Genomic DNA, 24,654 nt, shown 5'->3' on the forward strand with positions numbered 1-24,654 from the left:
TTCTGTCTTTATGATTAGTTCCATTTCTTTACGCAGCAGTAGTTTATGTTGGTCCCCTCCATGTCCTGAAGGTTCCACTCTAAGCAGTCCCAAAAATTTCATGTGTGATGCATCACCTGAGTGTGTAGTACGCATATGGTTAATGAGGCGTGGGCAACCCTTGCCTGTTCTGATAGATCTCTGGTGCTCCACGAATCTTTTACACATAGGTCTGATTGTCTTTCCTATGTAAAAGAAGCCACAGCCACATATTATTGCATATACTACGTAGGGTGTTCTACATGTGATGAACCCTTTTACTTTTATTTCCAATCCTCCCAAACGTACACCATTTCACATTATGTAGAAAAGCGCATTGATTACAATGTCCACACTTGTGGTTTCCTGATGGAGATTGTTTATTGAGCCAGTTCACACTACCAGATTTTTCTCTCTCTAAGCGGCCCTGGACTAATTGGTCATGTAAATTCGTGCACCTTTTAAACGTTACCAAGGGGCGCTCCTGTGTGAACTGGCTCAATATATCATCATTCTGCAAAATATGCCAATTCCTATTCAAAACTGTCCGTACTATTTGATTCATGGGGCTATGTTTAAAACTAAAAACGCATCTACGAGTATTTTTATTATGTCTTGATGGTTTGTTTATAAGCTGATGTCTAGTAAGATTTCTTGCTTTAATGAGGGCTTTATTCACACACTCTAAAGGATAACCTCTAGTGAGTAACCTAGTACTAAGTTCTTGAGCCTGTGATTCAAACTGGGCATCTGTATTATTGATTCTCCTAATACGTACGAACTGCCCGTACGGTACCGTGTCCTTGACGTGTCTAGGGTGGTAGCTATCGTATCGCAGCAATGAATTGGTGGCTGTAGGTTTTCTGTAGCTGCTGATACATAGGGAATTATCCACCACCTCCAGACTAACGTCAAGGAACTCCAATTTTTGTCCTCCAAATACGTGGGTAAATCGCATATTGTATGAATTATCGTTCATGTACTCAAGAAACTATAAAAAGCGAGATTCGTCCCCCGACCAGACAATTAAAATATCGTCTATGTATCTCAAAAAAAGAGATACATAGGCTGCAAAGGGGTTGTTCACATTAAAGATTTTTTCGTCTTCTAGCTCCGCCAAAAAAATATTGGGAAAAGTCGGGGCTACTGGCGTACCCATCGCAGTTCCAGCCCGCTGGCAGTACCACCTGCCAGCGAACTGGAATGCGTTGTGGGACAGTACAAAATGAAGTAAATCAGAAATGTAATCTATAAAATCCGCATCATGTGAACCCGCCTTGAGCAATCGATGTCGAACTGCCTGCACACCCGCATCTTGAGGGATGCGGGTGTACAAGCTCTCGACATCAATGCTCACTAATGAAAATGAGGGGTCCCAAGGGAACATTTCCAAAATATTAAGCAATTCCTTTGTGTCCTTCAGGAACGAGGGAATAGTAGTGAGGAGTGGGCGAAGAAACCAATCTAAATATTTAGAGATAGCCGGACGGAATTCCGTCACGGAACCTACGATCGGTCGCCCCAGAGGACGATCGATCGATTTATGCACTTTGGGGATCCAGTACCAATATGGGTTCACTGGATACTCAACCCACAATTTCTCTGCAAACCTCCGGGAGAAGAAACCCAACTCCACCCCTTTTCTGAGTAGTGTCCGTGCATTTTCTTTGTATGCTGCAGTAGGATTATTTTGCAATGGCATATAAGTAACTACATCGCTTAGTTGACGATTAGCCTCACTGAGATAGTACTGAAGGGGAATCAGCACCACATTACCCCCCTTGTCCGCTGGTTTAACGATGATATCCTCTTTGTTTTTTAACCAAAGAAGAATCAAAGAGCTGTGCAGGAGGACCGTAATAGAAACTTTTCTATACAGCAGTGCGAATGGCTGAGTGTAAGCGCAGGCACATTATAGCAAAAGTGTGTATAACTGACTGTAAGTGCAGGCACATTATAGCAGGAATGGAGAGAAAGGGAAAAACAAGGACTGACAGATTGCAGGGAGCATGAAGGAATGAGCAGGGCATATGTGGGTACAATATATCAGCACTCTCTTTCCAGGGAGAGAGGGGTTACAGCTATGAGCTAAGAGATTACCTCCACAGTCCTGTCTCCTGATGCAAGCCCCAGCCTAAAGTGTATCTGCTATGATAAGACGGGTGAGGGAGACTTCCTGAGTCAGAGTACAGTGCTGTAGACCAAGCTATGCAGACCATGCCCCTCACCCACTTCCCCTCCCACCCAGTAAAGGGAGCTCTTAAACCAAAGCAATGCTCTTAAACCAAGTTACAATTTTGTAAAAATGTAAGCTCTTCTTGCAAAATGCTCTCAGTCCAAGTTACTGTTAAAACAAGGTACCGCTGTATATACCTATAAATAGCAGGAAATTTATTAACAATATATTTAATTAAAACAGCATTTTTTCATTTTCGGTTTTGCCAGTGTAAATAAAAGATGGCAAAATTAGAAAAAAAATTGCTGTTTCTATTAAATATAAACTATTATACGGAGCGCATTTACCAATCTCTGTCAGTGTTAAAGTCCTACTGTAATTCATTTTAATTGTTTTACCTACTGGCCAAGTCTTAAATAACAGTTAGGTAACTATTAACACATACCCTGACGCATTGAAAGAAAAGTTTAACGTGTCAGGGATCAAGTTGAAAGTGGCTACATCTGTACTTGGTGCCTGACTTACATACCTACTATATTTGGTGTTCTACATTGGTTGTCTAGGGCTCCACATAAACTATTAGGGCTGGTAATGTGTATACATGAATATATAGTCTCTAATTCTCAAGTTTAGGATATAAATTAAATCTGTCAGTCTATCTGCACACCATGAGCTACACACCAGCTGACAGATAATGATGACATAACACAAATTTAACTATTTCTAAAGTTCATGGCTTTTGCAGAAGTGCAGCCTGAAGTGTTAAAAGGGGAATTCCAGGTAGAGGTAAAAAAAAAAAATGAAACTTCTGCAGAAGCATATAGCATTACTTACATATCTATCCCAGTTTTAAAACTACCAAAAATCCATTTGTTGGGGGGGTTGTTCTGTATTGTGTTTCTGTACTTCCTGGTTGAGCAGTTCAAAGAATGCAGTACTGGTACCAGAATGCAATGCTTTCTCTCAGCTGTTTATCAGAATCTACAGTCCTTGCAGCAGCTGCTTCTGGCCTGTCAGAGATGGTGAATCACTCAGGGGATTGGGAGATCCAGCCAAGCCTCCTGTGACATAACACCCTGCCCCCTGTCTGCATCATCAGCAAACACACACAATGTGAGACAGAGGCATGGAATCTTTGTCTCCTAAGGGGGGAGAGCAGAAGGAGCAGGAGACAATGTGAATTGACACAGGGGCCATTTTTCTTCACTTCCTGGATTCCTATCAGCTACCAGTACAGGTATGGTAATACATTGTATAGACACATCTATATAACTTTTAAAGGGGTTATCCAGTGCTACAAAAACATGGCCACTTTCCCCCTACTGTTGTTTCCAGATTGGGTGTGATTTTGAAACTCAGTTCCATTGAAGTAAATGGAGCTTAATTGCAAACTGCACCTCAATTGGAGACAACAGAAGGGGGGAAAAGTGGCCATGTGTTTGTAGCGCTGGATAACCCCTTTGATATACTTTTAATAGAAAACAAATTTTCCTTATGTGGAGTTCCCTTTTAAGGAGGCAATGCTGAGTGTCAAGGCAGGAGCACCCTGCCTCCTTGTACATTTAATTAGTGGAAATTCACATCCCCAATAACCAAACATTAAGGGGGTAAACTCCTGATCACCTTCTACGCTGTTCACTAGCTATACTTTTATACAGTTGCTGAACTGGTTTTGCAGGAATTCATTAAACTGTGTAACCCCAAGTAAGGTATTCAAATGGCTGTAGGGTGGAACAGCACAAATGAACATAAAATTCTGGCTCTTGGGCAGAATAACAAGAATCTTGGTATTCCAACTGTAAAAACATACTTTCTTGTCTATACGATATGCCTTATTATGGCTACAAAATTTAAAATGGAGAAACACATACAGGGATTTCCTTTTTTATTCACCATCATCTATCAGAAAATAGAAAAAATGTAACATAGTAACATAGTAAACAAGGCTGAAAGAAGACAAGAGTCCATCAGGTTCAACCTAGGAAAACCCTACTGCGTTAATCCAGGGGAAGGCAAAAACACCCACGAGGCAGACAACAACCGTCCCACCACAGGGAGAAAACTCCCCATCCCCCCCCCCCCCCCAACTCCAATGGCAACCAGAACAATCCCCGGACCAACGTACCACCGGAAATCTAATGCCCATAACTTGTAATATTATATTTTTCAAGAAAAGCATCCAGGCCTTCCTTGAACTTATTTAATGAGTCGGCCATGACAACATCCTGTAGCAGAGAGTTCCACAGTCTTACCGCTCGTACAGTAACGAACCCGCGTCAATGCTGATGGTGAAATCTTCTTTCCTCTAGACGTAGAGGATGCCCCCTTGTCATGGTTACAGACCTAGGAGTAAAAAGACCACTACAAAGACCTCTGTACTGTCCATTCATATATTTGTACATTGTGATCAGATCGCCCCTAAGACGTCTTTTTTCTAGTGTAAATAACCCCAAGCTTGATAACCTGTCCTGGTACTGTAACCCACCCATTCCCTTAATGACCTTTGTTGCCCTCCTCTGCGCCCGCTCCAGTTCAGCTGTGTCCTTCTTATATACCGGTGCCCAAAACTGTACACAGTATTCCATGTGTGGTCTGAATAGTGATTTATAAAGAGGCAAAACTATGTTCTCATCCTTAGCATCTATACCTCTGTTGATGCATCCCATTTTTTGATTAGCCTTGGCAGCTGCTGCCTGGCACTGATCACTAAAGTTGAGTTTACAGTCCAACAATACCCCCAGGTCCTTTTCGGAGGTAGTTTTACCCAGTGTTTTATTATTTAGCACATAACTGTACTTATTATTTCTACGGCCCAAATGCATAACCTTACATTTTCCACATTAAACTTCATTTGCCATTTCACCGCCCAAGCCTCTAGCTTCTCCAAATCCCTCTGTAATATGATATTATCCTCCTCTGTGCTGATTACTCTACCCAGTTTAGTATCATCTGCAAAAATGGAGATTCTACTCTGTAGCCCCTCTACAAGATCATTAATAAAAATATTAAAGAGAAATAGACCCAACACTGACCCCTGTGGTACCCCACTAGTAACTAAAGCCGAATCTGAATATGTTCCATTATTGACCACCCTCTGTTTTCTGTCACACAACCAGTTACTTACACATTTGCATACGTTTTCCCCGAGTCCCAGCATCCTCATTTTGTAGACCAACCTTTCATGCGGCACAGTATCAAATGCCTTTGAAAAGTCCAGATACACAACATCCACAGCCTCCCCCAGGTCCAGTCTATAACTTACCTCTTCATAGAAGCCGATCAGATTAGTTTGGCAGGATCAATCCCTCATAAATCCATGCTGGTGCTGCATCATAAGATTATTTTCATTAAGATACTCCAGTGTAGCATCTCTTACAAACCCCTCAAATACTTTACCTACTATAGATGTTAGACTTACGGGCCTGTAGTTTCCAGGATCACTCTTTGACCCTTTCTTGAATATTGGTACCACATTAGCTATGCATCAGTCCTGTGGAACAATCCCTATCTTTATAGAATCTTTAAATATAAGGAATAACGGTCTGTCTAACACAGTACTCAATTCTTGCAAAACCCTAGGATGGATACCTTCTGCGCCCGGTGACTTATGGATTTTAATGTTTTTAAGGCGTCTCCCCATTTCTTGTTGTGTTAGGCAGGTGAGATTTATGGGGGGATTTACATTATCCCTAGTCATGTCATCTGTTATGGGATTCTCCTCTGAGAAGAATGTATTTAGTAGATTGGCCTTTTCCTCTTTCCCCTCCACCATTACACCCAGATTATTTTTAAGGGGACCAACATGGATGTAAACGTAAAATTTGTGTGTACCCAACGCTGTAATTGTAGAAATTCCCAGAACAACATTAAAGCGACTCTGTACCTACAATCTGCCCCTCCAAACCGATTTACCTTCGGATAGCTGCTTTTAATCTAAAATCTGTCCTGGGGTCCGTTCGGCAGGTGATGTAATTATTGTTCTAAAAAACAACTTTTAAACTTGCAGCCATGTGTCACATTGGTGTGGCTTAGAGTGTCTATGCCCTAGGCCTGCACTGCCTTTTCATCCCTCCTCCCTACCCTCTTCACCATTAGAAATGCCCCTGGCAGGATTTCTCCTATTCATCACTTGTCTGAAAGGGCATACCTAATGATGAGGAGGGAGGAAGAGGAGGTGCAGGCGTATGGCACTTGTACTCAAGGCCACGCCAATCTGACACAGGGCTGCCAGATATTAAAAGTTGTCTTTTTTTAGGACAATAACTGCATCACCTGCCGAACGGACCCAGGAAAGATCTTGGATTAAAAGCAGCTATCCGAAGGTACAAGCAGTTTGGGGGAGGGGGGGGGTATTGTGGGGTAAAGAGTTGCTTCAAATGTACCAATGGCCGTCATTCCAATGCCAGCCTCCAAAGTATGTTAAACAACGATCTTTATTTGTTACTCAAAATAACGGCTATTATTTTGTGTACCAAATAGCGCCAGTTAAAAGTCGTTGTGTGAACATAGTGTGAACATAGCCTCATACAAAAGATCACATGAATTACACTCACCGGCCACTTTATTAGGTACACCATGCTAGTAACCGGTTGGACCCCCTTTTGCCTTCAGAACTGCCTCAATTCTTCGTGGCATAGATTCAACAAGGTGCTGGAAGCATTCCTCAGAGATTTTGGTCCATATTGACATGATGGCATCACACTGTTGCCGCAGATTTGTCGGCTGCACATCCATGATGCGAATCTCCTGTTCCACCACATCCCAAAGATGCTCTATTGGATTGAGATCTGGTGACTGTGGAGGCCATTTGAGTACAGTGAACTCATTGTCATGTTCAAGCAGAAATCGAGACTCATCAGACCAGGCAACGTTTTTCCAATCTTCTACTGTCCAATTTCGATGAGCTTGTGCAAATTGTAGCCTCAGTTTCCTGTTCTTAGCTGAAAGGAGTGGCACCCGGTGTGGTCTTCTGCTGCTGTAGCCCATCTGCCTCAAGGTTGGACGTACTGTGCGTTCAGAGATGCTCTTCTGCCTACCTTGGTTGTAACGGTTGGCTATTTGAGTCACTGTTGCCTTTCTATCAGCTCGAACCAGTCTGCCCATTCTCCTCTGACTTCTGGCATCAACAAGGCATTTCCACCCACAGAACTGCCGCTCACTGGATGTTTTTTCTTTTTCGGACCATTCTCTGTAAACCCTAGAGATGGTTGTGCGTGAAAATCCCAGTAGATCAGCAGTTTCTGAAATACTCAGACCAGCCCTTCTGGCACCAACAACCATGCCACATTCAAAGGCACTCAAATCACCTTTCTTCTCCATACTGGTGCTCGGTTTGAACTGCAGGAGATTGTCTTGACCATGTCTACATGCCTAAATGCACTGAGTTGTCGCCATGTGATTGGCTGATTAGAAATTAAGTGGTAACGTGCAGTTGGACAGGTGTACCTAATAAAGTGGCCGGTGAGTGTATATTTACCACAAAGTGCAACTAAAATAGATGCAAGGTCATTTATTTTTATTTTTTAATCAAAGTTAGCGCTTTTCAAATTTAGAGTTTTAAAACAATGTTATTGCTTCAATAAGGGCTTAAAACTAATCTTCCCTTTGACACATAAGTCATTTGTGTTTAGCATTCCTGTCAAACAGTGAAACATATAGGAACATTTCAACTCATCTCTGAGTTAAATAGTTAAACAAACTCTTAAAAAAATCACACACAACGTCCTCCTCTTCTACCTCTTATCTACCATGTGATCCATGTGATTTGTTAACGTTTTCCTGGTTGGTTGTTGAGAGAATATATATTTGTTTTACAGTGGAGAAAGTCTACAACAACTCTCATCTCATTCAAGCAGCCAAGCCTAAAGGGAACAGTCCACACATACTGTAAGTAATTTATACCTGTGTATACAACATGGAGATATAGACTAAATACTAAAGCTGAAAATGAAAACAATGTGATTTGGTATTTTATTTTATTTATTATATATTTTTTTATTTTGGTATTGGTATTTAAAACATGTTTAAGAAGTTTGAAAATGTGTATTTACTGTAACATTCAGAAGGGATTCTCTACACATTATCAAAGGAGGCTAATGAAGCACTGAAGGAAGAGTCAGCTGCTGGGAGGTCACTTTACATATACAGAGAAACAGTCCATATCTGCTGTTTAATTCATTCATTCATTCATTCATTCATTCATTGACCCTGGTAATATGTGTTGATAGGGAGCATAACAAGCTATATTTTTTTATATAAGACTATCTGTGGACTAGTGGATGTCTGATGAAAAAAGTGATAATTGGTTGTTCAATCCCACCCAATCAATCAATCATCACCATGGTTGAAATTAAATGTCTTCAGCAGCCTTAGGGCCTTATTCCATGGGACAAATATTGTTCGGATTATCGTTAAATCGTTCTGAACAAAGCGATAATCGTTCTGTTGAATAGCAGTTAACGATTAAACAACGAACAAGAAATCGTTGATCGCTTAATGAGATCTGGAACTCTTTTTATCATTGCTTGTTCACAAATCGTTCGCTTGGAGTAAGGCGTCGTTTGCAGTAACGACGACCTCAGTAGCAACGACAAGACGACGGCAAGAACGATCATAAGTAATGATCATCGTTCTGTGTACTTGGGTGAACGATTTCAGGTTATCCCCAATAGCGGTCATTTGAGATTGTTTATCGTTAACGATTATCCAAACGATAATTGTCCCTAATCTTATGTGTATGTTGTATACCTCAGGGTCCTATTACACGAAGTGATTTTTAATGATTAACGACTAACAATAAAAAATCGCAAACAAGATTGTTTATCGTTAACCTGAAATCGTTCACCATATTCACAGAACAATGGTCGTTAGTTACGATTGTTTATACGATCGTGATTGCGATCATTACTACGATCGTTTACTCCATCTGATCCCAGTAAAACAATGAACAATGTGCAATTACACTGAACGATTAGTGAAAAAATGCGGAACTTGAGCGAACGAATGTGGAATTACAGCGAACAATTAACAATGATTTTAGGTTCAGATTTAAATCGACGATCAACGACACACGATTTTTCAAACATTGGCTGCAATTACACAGAACGATTATAGTTCAAATTCAAACGATATAACGATTTTTCGCACGATAATCGCCCCGTGTAATAGGGCCCTTAGTGTACAGACAATTGTTGAATTCTAGCTGTGCACAGTTACTTCAGTCTTGTATCAACACTTGCCAGGAGCTGAATTATCAGATATTCTGGGTTATTGGACAGTGGTGAGGAACATTAAGTATTAAAATTAATTCTATACATATAAATCCATACAATGTGTATATAGATAAATAAACTTACTATATTCTAGTTAAATAATGTATGTAGAAAGGGAAATTAAACCGGGAGATTCCCTCATAGACAAAGACTTGGGTGTAGAATAATAGAATACAGAATGGAATGCAATGTCAATCAGCTGCTTCTAAAGCCAGCTGGATATTGTCATTAGAACAGGCATGGACTCTGGGGACAGGGATATAATTTAATGTGGCCTTATCTGGAGTATGCTGTTCAGTATTAAGCCATGTTCACAGAATGTAAGTGAAGTATTAATCACAGCAGTTGTTGGCGATTTGCAACACGGCCGTGATTAATACTTCACTTACATTGTGCTGCAGCTAGAGAGAATCCCATCCGGAGTGTATACAAATAGTATACACTCCTTCCTGGATCGCTAACAGCCCCGCAAAAAAATGACATGTCATTGAATAGCGGCCGCAGAAGACATGTCAGTTCACACAATGGAGCGGCCGCACGCTCCACTGTGTGCAGCACTACCGGCCAGGATGATTTTAACTAACAACGGGCGTCCTGAGACCCAGCCAGGTCACAGAATGGCGGTGTGTTACGCCATGTGAACATGGCCTTAGACACCAATTCATAGAATGTCCTAGAACTGGAAAGGGTACAAAGGCGGCAACTAAACTAATAAGTGGAATGGAGCATCTTAGTTATGAGGAAAGATTAATAATAATTTAATATGTTTTGTCATGAGAAGAGACATATAAGGGGATATGTTTAACTTAATTATATAAATGGCCCCTACAAAAAAAAAACACCTTTCAGGTAAATCCACTCAAAAGACAAGAAGGCAATCCCTCCGCCTGGAGAAAAAAGGTTCAATCTCCAGAGCCAAAGCCTCGTCCGTCTTTTTCGTGAGAACTATAAATCTGTGGAACAGTCACCTCCAGGATCTGGTCACAGCTAAAACAGTGGAGGGCTTCAAATCAGGCTTCGACATGTTTATAGAACAAAATAACATGACTGTGTCTGTAGAAGTCTACACTCACATGTTCTCCCCCATTTTGTACCCTCCCTGGTTGACTTGTCTTTTTTCAACCATACTAACAATGTAACTTTAAATAAGTTAACATGTAGAAAGATGCAAGGGCACTCACCGATCCGTGCCGAACCGGCGTCCTCGCTGGCTGCTAATTCATGTTTTAACGAGATGACACAATAAAGTACAAGCACGGATCGGTGAGTGCCCTTGCATCTTTCTACATGGTGACGATTTAGAGACTGTATATCTACAATTTCAGCAAGTGAGCACCACATATGACCGCGCAGGGGAATACCAACCACATAGAGGTAGTAGTGCCAGTGTCTGTACCTTTTTTTCAAGACTGTTTAAATCAGTTAAAGGTCCCTGCTCTCTGCCACCACTATCACACACAGCGGCAGCGAGCGGGTAAGTGCAGAGGAGGCTACGGGGAGGTGTGGGGGGGGGGGCTGCCCAGGTGATCGTTAAATTGTCTGAGCAGCCCATAGAGGATAGCGGCAGTCTACTGCTCCTGTTTCACAGTGCGACGGCAGCAGATCGCTGCTATTACAGACGTTTGTCTTTCAACATGTTGAAAGACAAACGACTGCGACAATCAGCCGAAATTGATGATTGATGATTGTAGGCCGTATTGGGTTCCATGTAATACGGCCTTTAGGCAGAATGATCTTTTGACAGAGACCATGATCGCTCCCCTGACCACCTGCAGATTCACATGGCTTTCTGCCATGCAGAGTTTAGTGTAGTGTAGTATTGGTTGGCAGAGGGGGTGTATATTCCTGCATATCCACCAACATTATTGGCAGTATGTGTGCATGGATTGCTCCCAAAAAGACAAGTCAGCATCTAGCACTGTTACATAACATAGTACATTGATAACAAAGGGTACTATACACATTAAAATTATGTAAACCACACATAATATTCCAGTATTAAAGGGGTACTCTGACATCAGGTAAAAAAATAAAACATATAGCATTGCTTATTTCCTCAGTTCTAAAACCACCAAAATAAATTTTTTGGGGGTTTATTTCCATACTCTTTGGTTGAGAATTTGCCCTGCTTTCCCTCAACTCTCCGTCACAGTCCTCCCACCCTGCCTTCTCCCTTCCCCCAGCCCTCCTCCCAGTTTCCACCCAAAGCTGCTGCAAAACATCTAGGGTAACCGCAGTGTCAGGGGCGTAGCTAAAGGCTGATGGGCCCTGGTGCAAAATTTTAGCTTGGGGCCCCCCCATCTCACCCCGATCAGGCAAAGTCCTATCTAACGTTATATACAATTACTCTAATGTGCCACCATGTTCTAATGCCCTGTCACTGCCTCCACCTCATGTACTGCACTACTGCCCCCTATAATTAATGGACTGTACTGTGTCATTGTCTAATCATTGTATTCCAATCTTTGACTCTACAGCTGAAAAACTACAACTCTCATCATGAACTGCCAGCAGGGCATGATGAAGTTTGAACTTCTGCAACCTGGAGAAGTCACCTGATATCACCTGCAGTCCTATGTAACACCACAGATAACAGTGATATCCCTCTGAGTACAGATAATGTAGTAGTCATCTGCAGTCCTATGTAACACCACAGATAACGCAGTGATATCTCTGAGTACAGATAATGTAGTAGATGTCACCTGCAGTCCTATGTAACACCACAGATAACACAGTGATATCTCTGAGTACAGATCATGTAGTAGATGTCCCCTGCAGTCCTATGTAACACCACAGATAACACAGTGATATCTCTGAGTACAGATAATGTAGATGCAGCACAAGCTGGAGCTCAACGCGGTAAAGATACGGCCATAGGACACAGCTTGGGCCGCCAAGGCAGATGTCTGGAGGAGGGGGCGCTGGTACTTGCTGTCATCTGATTAGGTAAGAGGCCCAATCAGATGACAGCATGTGCCAGCGGGTGCAGCGGGACAGATTAGCGCAGTGCTTCCCAACCTTTTCCACCTCGGGGCACCCCTACTAAATGATGTTCTACAAAATAAGAAAACCGTCATACAGTGACTCACCGGTGATGTCTTCTTTGATCTGCGGCATCACTTTCCCTTTTCCTCTTCATCCGGCCCAGTCCTCCATGATGATTCCTTCCAGATACGTTTCATCCCCTTAGAACCTGCGAGACAAACAATTTAGGCTCCGCACATTTCTAGCAACTTCCTTTCCTTTCTCCCCCCTGTAGGCTCCCATAGTAACTGCACTGTTTGGTGTAATGTGCAGTAAAGTGAGTAGGAATGTGGGATGCCCCCTGTATGTAGGATTCCCTGCTGTGCCCCCATGAGCTAATAATGCCCCCAGAGGTGCCCCCATACAATAATAATGCCCCCAGAGGTGCCCTCATGAGCTAATTATGCCCCCAGAGGTGCCCCCATGAACAAATAATGGCCCCAGAGGTGCCCTCATGAGCTAATAATGCCCCCAGAGGTGCCCTCATGAGCTAATAATGCCCCCAGAGGTGCCCCCATGGACTAATAATGCCCCCAGAGGTGCCCCCATGAACTAATAATGCCCCCAGAGGTGCCCCCATCAACTAATAATGCCCCCAGAGGTGCCCCCATGAGCTAATAATGCCCCCAGAGGTGGCCCCCATGAGCTAAAAATGCCCCCAGAGGTGCCCCCATGAACTAATAATGCCCCCAGAGGTGCCCCCATGAACTAATAATGCCTCCAGAGGTGCCCCCATGAACTAATAATGCCCCCAGAGTTGCCCCCTATGAACTAATAACGCCCCCAGAGGTGCCCCCATGAGCTAATAGTGCCCCCAGAGGTGCCCCCATGAGCTAATAATGCCCCCAGAGGTGCCCCCATGAGCTAATAGTGCCCCCAGAGGTGCCCCCATGAACTAATAATGCCCCCAGAGGTGCCCCCATATACTAATAATGCCCCCCAGAGGTGCCCCCATGAGCTAATAATGCCCCCAGAGTTGCCCCCATCAACTAATAATGCCCCCAGAGGTGCCCCCATGAGCTAATAATGCCCCCAGAGGTGCCCCCATGAGCTAATAATGCCCCCAGAGGTGGCCCCCATGAACTAATAACGCCCACAGAGTTGCCCCCATGAACTAATAATGCCCCCAGAGGTGCCCCCATACAATAATAATGCCCCCAGAGGTGCCCCCATATACTAATAATGCCCCCAGAGGTGCCCCCATACAATAATGATGCCCCCAGAGGTGCCCACATGAGCTAATAGTGCCCCCAGAGGTGCCCCCATACAATAATAATGCCCCCAGAGGTGCCCCCAAGAACTAATAATGCCCTCAGAGGTGCCCCCATATACTAATAATGCCCCCAGAGGTGCCCCTAAAAAAACAAACATCCTACTCACCTAATCTGCGCTGTGTGGCTACAGGCTCCATCTTGCGAGCCGCAGGGACGGGACTTCCGGCAGACGTGATGACGTCACATCATCACGCCTGCCGGAGAGGTCACGTCCCGACGTCCCATAGGCTGCTGGTATGAAGTGCCGGCAGCTTATGGGAGAGAATACAGGAGGAGGACACTGACAGGTCCTTCTCCTGTATTCTGATCGCTTTAATGTTCCGCCCGCTCACTGTGCGGGCGGAACATCAAAGCGATCTGTGCATCCCGAGAAGCTGCGCGGCCGCAGCTTCTCGGGATGCTTAAAGTGACACTGTCACAAGTGGCAAGGGGGGGCCGTGCGGGCCCCCCTAGCGTAGGGGCCCGGTCGCCATGGCGACCCCGGCGACCCCTATAGCTACGCCACTGCGCAGTGTACCAGTGAAGTTACAGCACCTGCTGCATTTACTTCCTGTTTGTTCTTTCACCATTCAGGACTTTATATACTATCTTGCCACTATATAGACCTCTGCATTGTACATAACCACAACCAAACCCCTTTAAAACAGTGAGGTGGTTTGGGACAAGGTTCTGCCCTGTTTCCATCTAAGTTTGTTGCATAGGGAATGTTTTGAATTGCTCAGATTTCAGCAGTGCCCCTTTTAAAAGGATACTCCCGTGTAAAAAAAAAAAATCTACTTAAAATCAACTGGTGTCAGAAAGTTACAAAGATTTGTATTTCTATTAAATAATCTAATCTTCCAGTACTTAGAAGCTGCTGTATGTACTACATGAAGTGGTGTGCTCTTTTCAGTCTGACACATTGCTCTCTGCTGCCACTTCTGGCTGTGACAGGAACTGTCCAGAGCAGTAGCAAATTCCCATAGAAAACTTGCTTTGAATAATTCCTGTTATGGACAGAGTTGGCAGCAGAGAGCACTATGTCAAATCATTAATGATGTCTGTGCAGCCCTTGCTAAACGATAAACGAGCAACGATCTATTACATTGGCGCCCGGTTAATTTATTGATCAGGCTGCCATCTGCTCGTCTAATAGGACCCTTAAAGTGTGGGCAGGTGTGTCTAATGAATACAGAACTGCACTACATTTTGTGACTGGGACAGTGACAAGCCCATACTAATTGAATAACATCATTAATCCAGTCATTGTTCTTCTGCAAGAACATCACAGGCCTAATGTCATCTTCAAGGAAGACAATGCTTCAGCTAATCGAGGTCATAGCGCTAGGGAATGGCTACTGGAGAGTGAGAGACCTCAAATACAATGACCTGTACTTTCTCTAGACCTGAATACAATAGAAAACCTGTAGGATGGCCCTGTAGTTGCCCTGTAGAGTCTCATAACTCTGCTCTCTAACACCTCAATGACCCTTCAAGAAGAATGGGATGCCATGTCTTAGCAGAAAATAAATCAATCAAGTTATCAATCAATTAAGTACAACATGAGAGGTTGTTGCCAAGCTGGAACTGATACTCAAGGGTACATGACAAGTAATTGAGACATTGACATTTTTAGTTATGGTATACCCACCACTGGTTTCCCCTTGCTTTTGTTTCAACTAATTCTTTGGGATGAGGAAGTCAACATTGCACGCTTCTACTTAACTGTCCTAATTTCATAACAAAATACCACTGTAGTGTAAACTTTTTACATTTTCTGCAAATTTCACCTGCAAGCCAAATATCCCTAACTTTTTGATCCTGTGGTTTGTAAGGTGTTTTTTTTTTTTTTTTTTTTTTTTATAATATAAAGTAGGAATGGTACTTTGATTAAAGCGGCACTATCAGCAGGTTCTGCCCAATGATCCTGCTGATATACCGCAGATGTTCTTTACCATATATGCATAGTGAGTGGCACGGGAGGTGGAAAGGCTGAGCGGGCCGTAGTTGCCCTGGGCCGCCCACTATGCATATTCATATATGCATAGTGAGTGGCATGGGAAGGGGTGGGCTGGGCAGGCCAAACTGGTGCTCCGGTCCATCGGGTGATGCCCCAAAGGCTCTTAAGCCCCTAATTAGCACAGGGGCAATTAGGGAATAACTAAAGAAAGCGGAGGAGGAGAGGAGACTTATTAACAGCACTGCAGTCATCAGGTAAAGAACGTCTGCGGCATATCAGCAGGATCATTGAGCAGAACCCGCTTTAGGGTGCCTTCACACCTACCGACTCGCAGCGTTAATAACGCCGTGAGTCGGCTAGGTCCTGGCAGATCACTGTCATTACATACATACAGCCGGCCGCTTAACCCCTTCTGATGCTGGCCGGCTGCCTCCCGCTCAGCTCTGTATACATTACCTCCTCACTCCACGGGGTCCCGGCGTCCTGCTCTCGTGCCCGGCCAATCAGTGTTTTGCCCTGCCGCAGCCACTGATTGGCCGGGCGGGAGAGCAGGACGCCGGAACCCCGTGGAGCGAGGAGGTAATGTATACAGACCTGAGCGGGAGGCGGCCAGCCGGCATCAGAAATGGTTAAGCGGCCGGTAGATGTACATACACGCAGCGGTCGTTCAGACCGCTGCGTATATGTACTGACAGTGATCTGCCAGGACCTAGCCGACTTGCAGCGTTATTAATGCTGCGAGTCGGTAGGTGTGAAGGCACCCTTAAAGTTTTATTACTGGAATGCACAATATTTTTCTTTTCATGTAGTTTTTCAGAAGTTATGTAGATTAGAGCTGGAGATTCTTTCTTTCGAAAGTACGTCTGTGAATGTATGTCCTCTGAGAAGCCGTGTGCTAACTGTTTGGCCTGCTTGTTATACAGTAAGTACTGTATATAGTAATATTATAAAGACTATCTGATCGATTGTGTTTTGTCCCTTTTAACTAATGACGTTTATTGTTTATTGTGTTCCAGGTATTCCATGGCTGTTGTACCATTGCTACTATTGGTCGTCTGCTTATTTTCAGTATATGAAGCAACTGCCCCAAAACCAAACATACTATTGTTATTGGCTGATGACCTTGGAATTGGGGATGTTGGTTGTTATGGAAATTACACCATAAGGTAACTGTTGTTTTTCCTTGGATCTCATTTAACATGTATTCATACGAGAAAAAATAAGTGCTGTAGGTACATAAATGTTTTTTGTTGCAAAACCATAATCCACTATTTGCTTTACAAGTCCCAGCATAACAGAAAATCTTCCACATTTCCACATTTACTTAATAAATCTGGGTCACAGAACGGTTGGTGTTAGTGAAGATCGTTCCGGACGGTATTGCAGTACTGGCCTGATGATCTTTACTTGTGCTGAATTCAGATGTGGGCCACTCAGTGTGCGCCCGCATCTAAATTCCCCGCTGCACGATCTATTGTGTGAACTGACTCTGCGGACATTTCAGTTTTTTGCAGCGCCGCTAGCTAGGCAAGGGTGCTGCTGTTAAAGGGTTTTCTAACCCTAAAACTTTAAGAATCTTCTGAAAGGAAACTGAAACATAATGCTAGCCCAGCCTCACTTCAGGGGAAAGTGAACATACAGAGGAATCTGAAGATGAATTCGGAAGGTAGAAGACAATAGACAAGTGTAACTTGTTAATAGTTGTGCAAGGAACTGACAGCTTTAGACTAGTCCACTAGCCTCCAGCCTGACTTAGCACACTCTTTGGTTTCACATTTTTTTACTACTTAATGATGATGTTACCTTACCTGACCATCGTGAAGTAACTCCTGCTGTGGGAAGTTTGAGTAACTATGGATATGATCCCTCCGGGTCACTTCCTTGCATGAGCCCTATTGGATCAAAATAGGGCTTGTGCACAGAAGCGGTCTGGAGTGTTTGTATTTACAATTTGCTGAACTTCGGGCAACAGTTACACTTTAATGATTGAAGACAGAAATTTAATTGTTTTGTTATGGTACACTTTAATAATTGCCACCCCACGGTTGAGAACTGTTGTTGCTGGGAACTGCCGTAAGTGAAAGAGACAATAAACTTAAAGTCAAGCAGTTTTATTCCTGCATCCAAGAAAAAGATGAGCCACCATGAGATTTTAAGGGAAGAAAAAGAATCTGAGCCTGTCTAAAACTTGTAAAGACAGTGCCCCTGTCTTAAAAAAAAAGTGTTATCTACAGTATTTGCTGAGTAAAGAGAAGTGTGAGCTAACGTTTTGGAATTTACCACTGGGCAGGTAGAAATACCCCAGGCATTGTGACTCTGTGAAAAAATACAAACTTCACAATTTTACATGCACATAAATCATGCTTGGCGTCTGTTGCCATTGCACTGCCTCTGGGCTGCTGTGCACTTTTTGTTGAAAAAAAAAAAAAAAAAAGAACCCATTGCTATTACTATTTGGACCTGTGAATTAACAGCTTGATGTCCAAAGTAAATTATCATAAGGACATGGTCCACGGACCCAGGAACCCTGGGAGCTTGTTACCCTTACCGCAACCTAAGTTGTTTGTAGCAAAACAGCTTCTACATAGCTACAAAAGTTATGCTATATTTTAGCGTCCCACTTCTTCACCCCGCACAATGGCCTACCTCATTGTAATCAGCTTTTGCATAAGTACTGTTAATCAAAGAAAAACTAAAACCTAATATCTGACACAATTTCAGCATTGGTGTTATTCAGCATTTCAGAACTGGTGACCTATTCTTAAAAGGATAATCAAATCAACTGGTGCTAGAAAGTGCTAAAGATTTTGTAATTTACTTCTACAAAAAAAAAAAAAATTAATTCAAGTTTTCCAGTACCTATTAGCTGCTGTATGTTCCACAAGAAGTGGTGTATTCTCTCCAATCTGGAGAGCAGGAGAGGTTTTCTGCAGGGATTTACTACTGCTCTCAACTGTTCCAATCATGGACAGACTTGGTAGCAAAGAGCATTGTGTCAGACTGGAAAGAATACCCACCTTTCTGCATGACATGCAGCAGCTGATGAATACTGGAAGATTAAAGATTTTTCTGGAACCAGTTGATTTGAAAGAAAATGTTTTGCTGAACTACCTCTTTAAGAAAGGCCCTTAATATTAGATTGGTGTGGTCCAACTTGTGACACCCCCAGTGATCATATTCTTCAAGGAGACATGATGCTAAAGAGAGCCAATTGGTGAGTGTGAAAAACTGGCTTTGCATTAGAGGAAAAAATGAAAACATTTCCTGTGGACTATTAGCACTGAGTATTAGGTTCCTACAGCACCAGGGGTTGCCCGTCTCAGGGCAGATGCTCCACTAGGATACAATTCAGACTTGTAGCACATTTTGAGGTATAGGGTGCAGATTTTTGGTACCATTATATTTAAGGCTTCTTCCAGTGCTGCTCTTTTAACAGGCCTATGTTTCAATTATAGTCTGTAACCATGGAAACTCTGTGAGGTGACCAGACAGTGGTCACTGAGAAAGGAAGTGATGTCATTTGATTGACAGATGCAAAATGGAGAGCACTATTTTGGATTTAACAGGAGAAACGGCACCACTTCTATCCTCAGTTTGGGTGTGGGTTTTGCAGCTCAGTTCCACTGAAGTGAATGGCGCTGTAATTCCAACACTCAACCTAGGAAGAGGGGCGGTGCTGTTTTTGAAACAAAGTAGCTGTGTTTTTTCTAATCCTGGATAACCCCTTTAAAGATTTCTTGTCCTTTCAGGACTCCTAACATTGATAGGCTGGCCAGAGAAGGTGTAAAGCTGACCCAGCACATTTCTGCAGCTTCTTTATGTTCCCCGAGTAGATCAGCATTTATGACAGGCCGATATCCTATCAGAACAGGTAATAAAATCATATTTGTTTATAGTGGTGTAACTACGTATATTGCAGGGCGGCCCTGATGAGTATGCATAGTTGCCAACATTTGAAAAAAATTTCTAGGGACGCTGTAGCATTGACAAGAGGTGTGGCTTATTGTGGGTGTGGTCTGTGTGTGGCCTATTGTGGGTGGGAATTTTACAGTCAGAACAATACAAAGGAAACATTACACACCCCTATATCAGGTCCTCTATACATTATACACCCCACTAACAGGTCCTCTGTATAATATACACCCACTATCAGGTCCCCAGTATATTACACACCCCACTTTCAGTTCCCAGTGTAATACACACCCCAATATGAGGTTCCTAGTATATTATACACACTACTATCAGCTTCCAGTATATTACACACCCCACTATCAGGTCCCAGTATAATACACACCCCACTATCAGGTCCCCAGTATATTACACACCCCACTATCAGGTCTCAGTATAATATACACCCCACTATCAGGTCTCAGTATAATACACACCCCACTATCAGGTTCCAGTATATTACACACCCCACTATCAGGTCCCAGTATAATACACACCCCACTATCAGGTCTCAATATATTATACACCCCACTATCATAGTTTAACCTCTCTGTCCAGCAGTCTCCAAATAATATAGCCCCCCGCCCAGCAATCCCCATATAGTATAGCCAACCCCTTGTCTAGCGTATGATATAGCCCCCTGTCCAGCAGCCCCCATTTAATATAGCCCCAAGTCTGTAAGTCCCCATATGATATGGTGCCCCCCCCCAAGTGTATATATATATATATATATATATATATATATATATAGTATAGGTCAACGGTTCGAGTAAAAAAATAACAGCCGGGAATGGATAAACCAAAAGCGCGATCCAAGAAACAAGCCAATGGACAAACTAAAGAGTATGTTAGAAACAAAATGAAAACCAAAGACAAATCTTATAACAAGCCGGGGGTATAAACATACAGTAGTGTTGACTGGCCATACAGTAGGTATGACTGGCCATCAGGATCCAAAGATGTAGTCAGCAGAAAAAGCCAACAGGTCAGGAAACACAGGATAACCAATGCAGGAAAACACTAGTGATGCAGCTAAGGGACGTTATCTGTCCATTTGAATTCCCCAATGGATATCAGTCTGAAGAACTGAGCTGCCTAAGATTGAGCTCCATTTGCTCTATACACAGTAGTTAGGCTCCAACAATGTACCCCCATTAAGTAGTTTGTCCCCACTTCTGTAAGTGCTCCCAGTGCACATGGGGTGGTATATAAAAGCTGCCTACAGTGGAAGTCCCTAGCTGTCTCTTCTGAAGCAATGAAACTCTCCAGCTCCAGCTCTTTTTTTCACATTGTACTTTGCAACTGTTTGTGCGCACCCTAAGTACATTCATTAAGAACTGCACCCCCCACACACCCCTATACAGGCCCATTTAAGGTTGCACCCCCTGTGACTGTGATACACTTCTGTTTATGGACAAAAACTTCCCTAACCCCTCCAGGCAGCATCCCATAAATTCATTCAGTTTACAGGCTATTTTCTGTAACGTTTTGGGAATATTGCAATACCTGACACTTGTGCTCCTTGCTCTGTTTAGGTATGACTGGCCATAACAATGGTAAGGTGTTATATTGGAATTCTGCATCTGGAGGACTTCCTACAAATGAAACAACGTTTGCCAAAATATTAAAGGAGCAAGGTTATTCTACAGGAATCCTGGGTAAAAATTAGATTTAAAACTTTTATACAGGTTAGGACAAGTGTAAAGGTCAACTTTACATGGGCTGATTATCCCCAATGTGCGTTCCTAGGAATGGTCATTCGGCCATGGCCCATAAAAGTGTCAGAGATCAGCCCAAAAAGCAAACAAACTCCCGCTCTTTGGCTGACTAGATCTTTTGTGCAGCATTAAAAAGCATAATTATCGGCTGCGGATCTCTCTGTGTAACCAGAAGATGTGCGGCCGATAAGTTAACCTTAATGGTCGCACAAACAATGCAGCAGTCGTTTGTGCAGCCCAGCCGCCCATTGACCCTCCAGTTTGCCTCACCCACTACTTGTCCCCTGCTGCAACGTTGCCATAGCACTTCCAGTGAGGTGCCTCAGCAACCGTTCTAGATGAAAGGTATGTTCACACTGAGCAAAATCTACGGAATTCCACGGCTCTCCGCTGCGGAATCCCACCTGCCTCAGTGTCAAACAGTCTGGCTATGGGAGGGCTCGCATGCCTCCGCCCACAAACACACTGTTTGACACTGAGGCAGGCGGGATTCCACCGATTTTGCTCAGTGTGAACATACCCTAACTGAAAACTTTTTTTTTTTTTGCCTTTGTCCCAGCCTAAATGAATAATTTTTAAATCAAAGAAAAAAAAACAGTTTTATTTTACGTGTATAAATGTGAAGATAATGTACTATTAACATACACTTTTTATTGTAAACAGGTAAATGGCATCTTGGAGTAAACTGTCAGTCTAGAGATGACTTTTGCCACCATCCATTAAACCATGGCTTTGATTATTTTTATGGTACCCCTCTAACTCTCCTGACTGACTGTGAAGTTTCAAGGGCAAGTGAGATGACCTCATGCACGGATATTCAACCCTTTCCACAGATATTACTTATCACAGTGCTTACACTTATAGCTGGCAAGATATGGAAATTCCTCAATATTCCATGGAAAATGATTATCCTCTTTGCTTTGACGGGTTCCCTGTACATAATGTATTGGCTTGTCGCCCAAGAATTTCAGCCCTATTGGAACTGTATATTTATGAGGAACTTTGACATTGTTGAACAACCGATGGACCTAAGCACAAAAGCTGAGCAAATAGTTAAAGAGGCCAAGGCAATTATTAACGGGTAAAACATACCTTGATATACATTGCACTTGAGCACTTGAAGTACATTGGTTAATCTTTAAATATCTAAGACATTATAGCTTTAGGATCTGTTAAACAAACAATATGTCACCCAGAGCTTTCTAAGCTTAGTAAAAAGATAACTAATTTTATTTATTTTTACATTTATTTTACAGACTTTAAAAGAAGATTTGTCAGCTGCAGTTCAGGTATAATGTGTTTCCTTGACCTAAGACAGATTTATTTGACAGATTTTTGAAGCCAAAGTCAGGAACAGACCATAAACACAGAACAGGTCATAAAGGAAAGACTGACATTTCTCCTCTTTTCAAATTCATTCCTGGCTTTGGCTTAAAAAATCAGTCGGATAAATCTGTCTGTGTAAACACACCATTAGGTCAAGGAAACACATGGTACCTTTCATATATCTGTCTGTGCTTCCATAAAATTAGGCTCCATAGTAAAAATCACCTTTGTTTCGCTCAGCTGACAAGTCTAGGTTTTATTTGCCTTTCTTAAAGGACATCCCTCTCATTACTTCGTTGCTGTAGAATTCTTCTATGTTAAAGTAAGCAAAACTGTACAAATGCATACCTCCCAAGTGTCCCTCCTTTGGAGGGACAGTCCCTACTTTTGACCCATGTCCCTCTTTGCCCCTTACATGTCCCTCTTTTTTACTTCGGAATTTGATTGGCATTAATAGGCTTCTATGTTGCTCTAGAAAGTGTCTGGTTTCTAAGGCTGGGTTCACACTGCGTTTTCAGCATCCGTTTAACAGATCGGTTTTTTTTAACGGTCAAAAAAGTAGTGTCAACAGTACTTTATTGTGCGTCAAAAAAACGCAACCGTTTTGATCAGTTTTTTTTTTTTAATGGAAGTCAATGGAAAAACGGATCAAAAACGGATGCACACAAATGCATCTGTTTTTTGCAAAAAACTGATCCGTTAAACGGATGCTGAAAACGCAGTGTGAACCTAGCCTTACTATATAATAGACCCAAACTTGCATATTATTCTATCATTTGGTTCAAGTTGGATCCTAAAAATTGTTATTTTCAGATAAATCATGTGACATTATGGGCCCTTTCACACATCATTTCATACATGCAGTTCATACAGCCCCATACACACATCTGTAGGTTTAACGGATCCGTTTTGGGGACATGTTCTGTGCCTCAAAAAATGATTAAGCCATTGTGCGTCCGTGTCACCTATATGACATTGTGTCCCTGCAAATGCGAACAGTTACTGACACACATTTGTAATTCTGTCCACAGTTGTGGGTCCGCAATTACAGACAGGGTTAAGGCCCTATACCACGGAATGATTATCGATCATATCAGCCATAACCACCGATAATCGTCCTGTGGAATAGAAGGCAACAATCAGCCGACATCGTGCATGTCGGCTGATTGTTGCGCCGTTTGTCTTTCAAACATGTTGAAAGACAAACGACTGATACAGCAACGATCTGCTGCCGTCGCTCCGTGGAGTAGGAGCAGCGGCAGCAGACTGCTGCTGTATGCTATTGGCTGCACGGACGATCTAGCGATCACCCGGGCACCCTCACCGCGGCCCCCACGGACTCACCTGCTCACTGCTGCTGCGTTGAATAGTGGCGGCAGCGAGCGGGGAACGAGGAGCTAATAGCGCTTGTTTGCTCCTCTCCGTCGGCCCGTGGAATAGGGCCTTTATTGATGTGTGACTGAGACCTAAGGATGCAGTCACACTTATAGAATCTGCTTCAGATTTGCAGATATCAATGTAACTAAATACACAGCATATCCTGTATGTGTGGCTGCATCCTTGAATTAAAAAGTATAGAAGTGTCTGTAAAATTTTCCTAGACTGAACCACAAGTGTCCCTCTTTGGTCGTCCAAAAAGTTGGGAGGTATGCAAATATATTAAAGAAATTATCAGATTTAGTCCATTTCTATTATTGACTGGTTTAAACTAGAAATATTATCATTATCAACTATTGCTGTAAATTATAAGAAAAGATAGAAAGTAAAAGCATTTTCTATTGTGTTTCAGCAACAAAGAGAGGCCGTTTCTTCTTTTAGTATCCTTCCTTCATATCCACACTCCTCATTATACCACCGAGAAGTTCAGAGGGAAAAGCAAACATGACTTATATGGAGACAACATAGAAGAAATGGACTGGATGATTGGTTAGTTTTTATATGCACATTTGAGGGTAGTAAA

The 24,654-nt window shown here is 42.8% G+C and overlaps 1 protein-coding gene across 2 annotated transcripts in view; it reads left to right on the plus strand.

Annotated features, from left to right (window-relative positions):
• The first annotated feature begins 8,020 nt into the window (after positions 1-8,020).
• Positions 8,021-24,654, plus strand: part of LOC138768128 (arylsulfatase L-like) — a 44,713-nt gene continuing 28,079 nt past the window's right edge. The window contains exons 1-6 of one of the 2 annotated variants that reach the window (XM_069946201.1): positions 8,021-8,080; positions 16,719-16,868; positions 19,452-19,573; positions 21,186-21,308; positions 22,032-22,449; positions 24,484-24,620. In XM_069946201.1, the coding sequence (XP_069802302.1) occupies positions 16,726-16,868; positions 19,452-19,573; positions 21,186-21,308; positions 22,032-22,449; positions 24,484-24,620 (943 nt within the window). In that variant the 5' untranslated portion in view covers positions 8,021-8,080; positions 16,719-16,725. Of the gene's footprint in view, positions 8,081-16,718; positions 16,869-19,434; positions 19,574-21,185; positions 21,309-22,031; positions 22,450-24,483; positions 24,621-24,654 lie in introns of those variants that run through there. The other variant, XM_069946202.1, reaches the window with a different exon arrangement.

This window comes from Dendropsophus ebraccatus, chromosome 11 (genome assembly GCF_027789765.1).
Source record: "Dendropsophus ebraccatus isolate aDenEbr1 chromosome 11, aDenEbr1.pat, whole genome shotgun sequence".
In the NCBI taxonomy this organism is placed as follows: domain Eukaryota; kingdom Metazoa; phylum Chordata; class Amphibia; order Anura; family Hylidae; genus Dendropsophus; species Dendropsophus ebraccatus.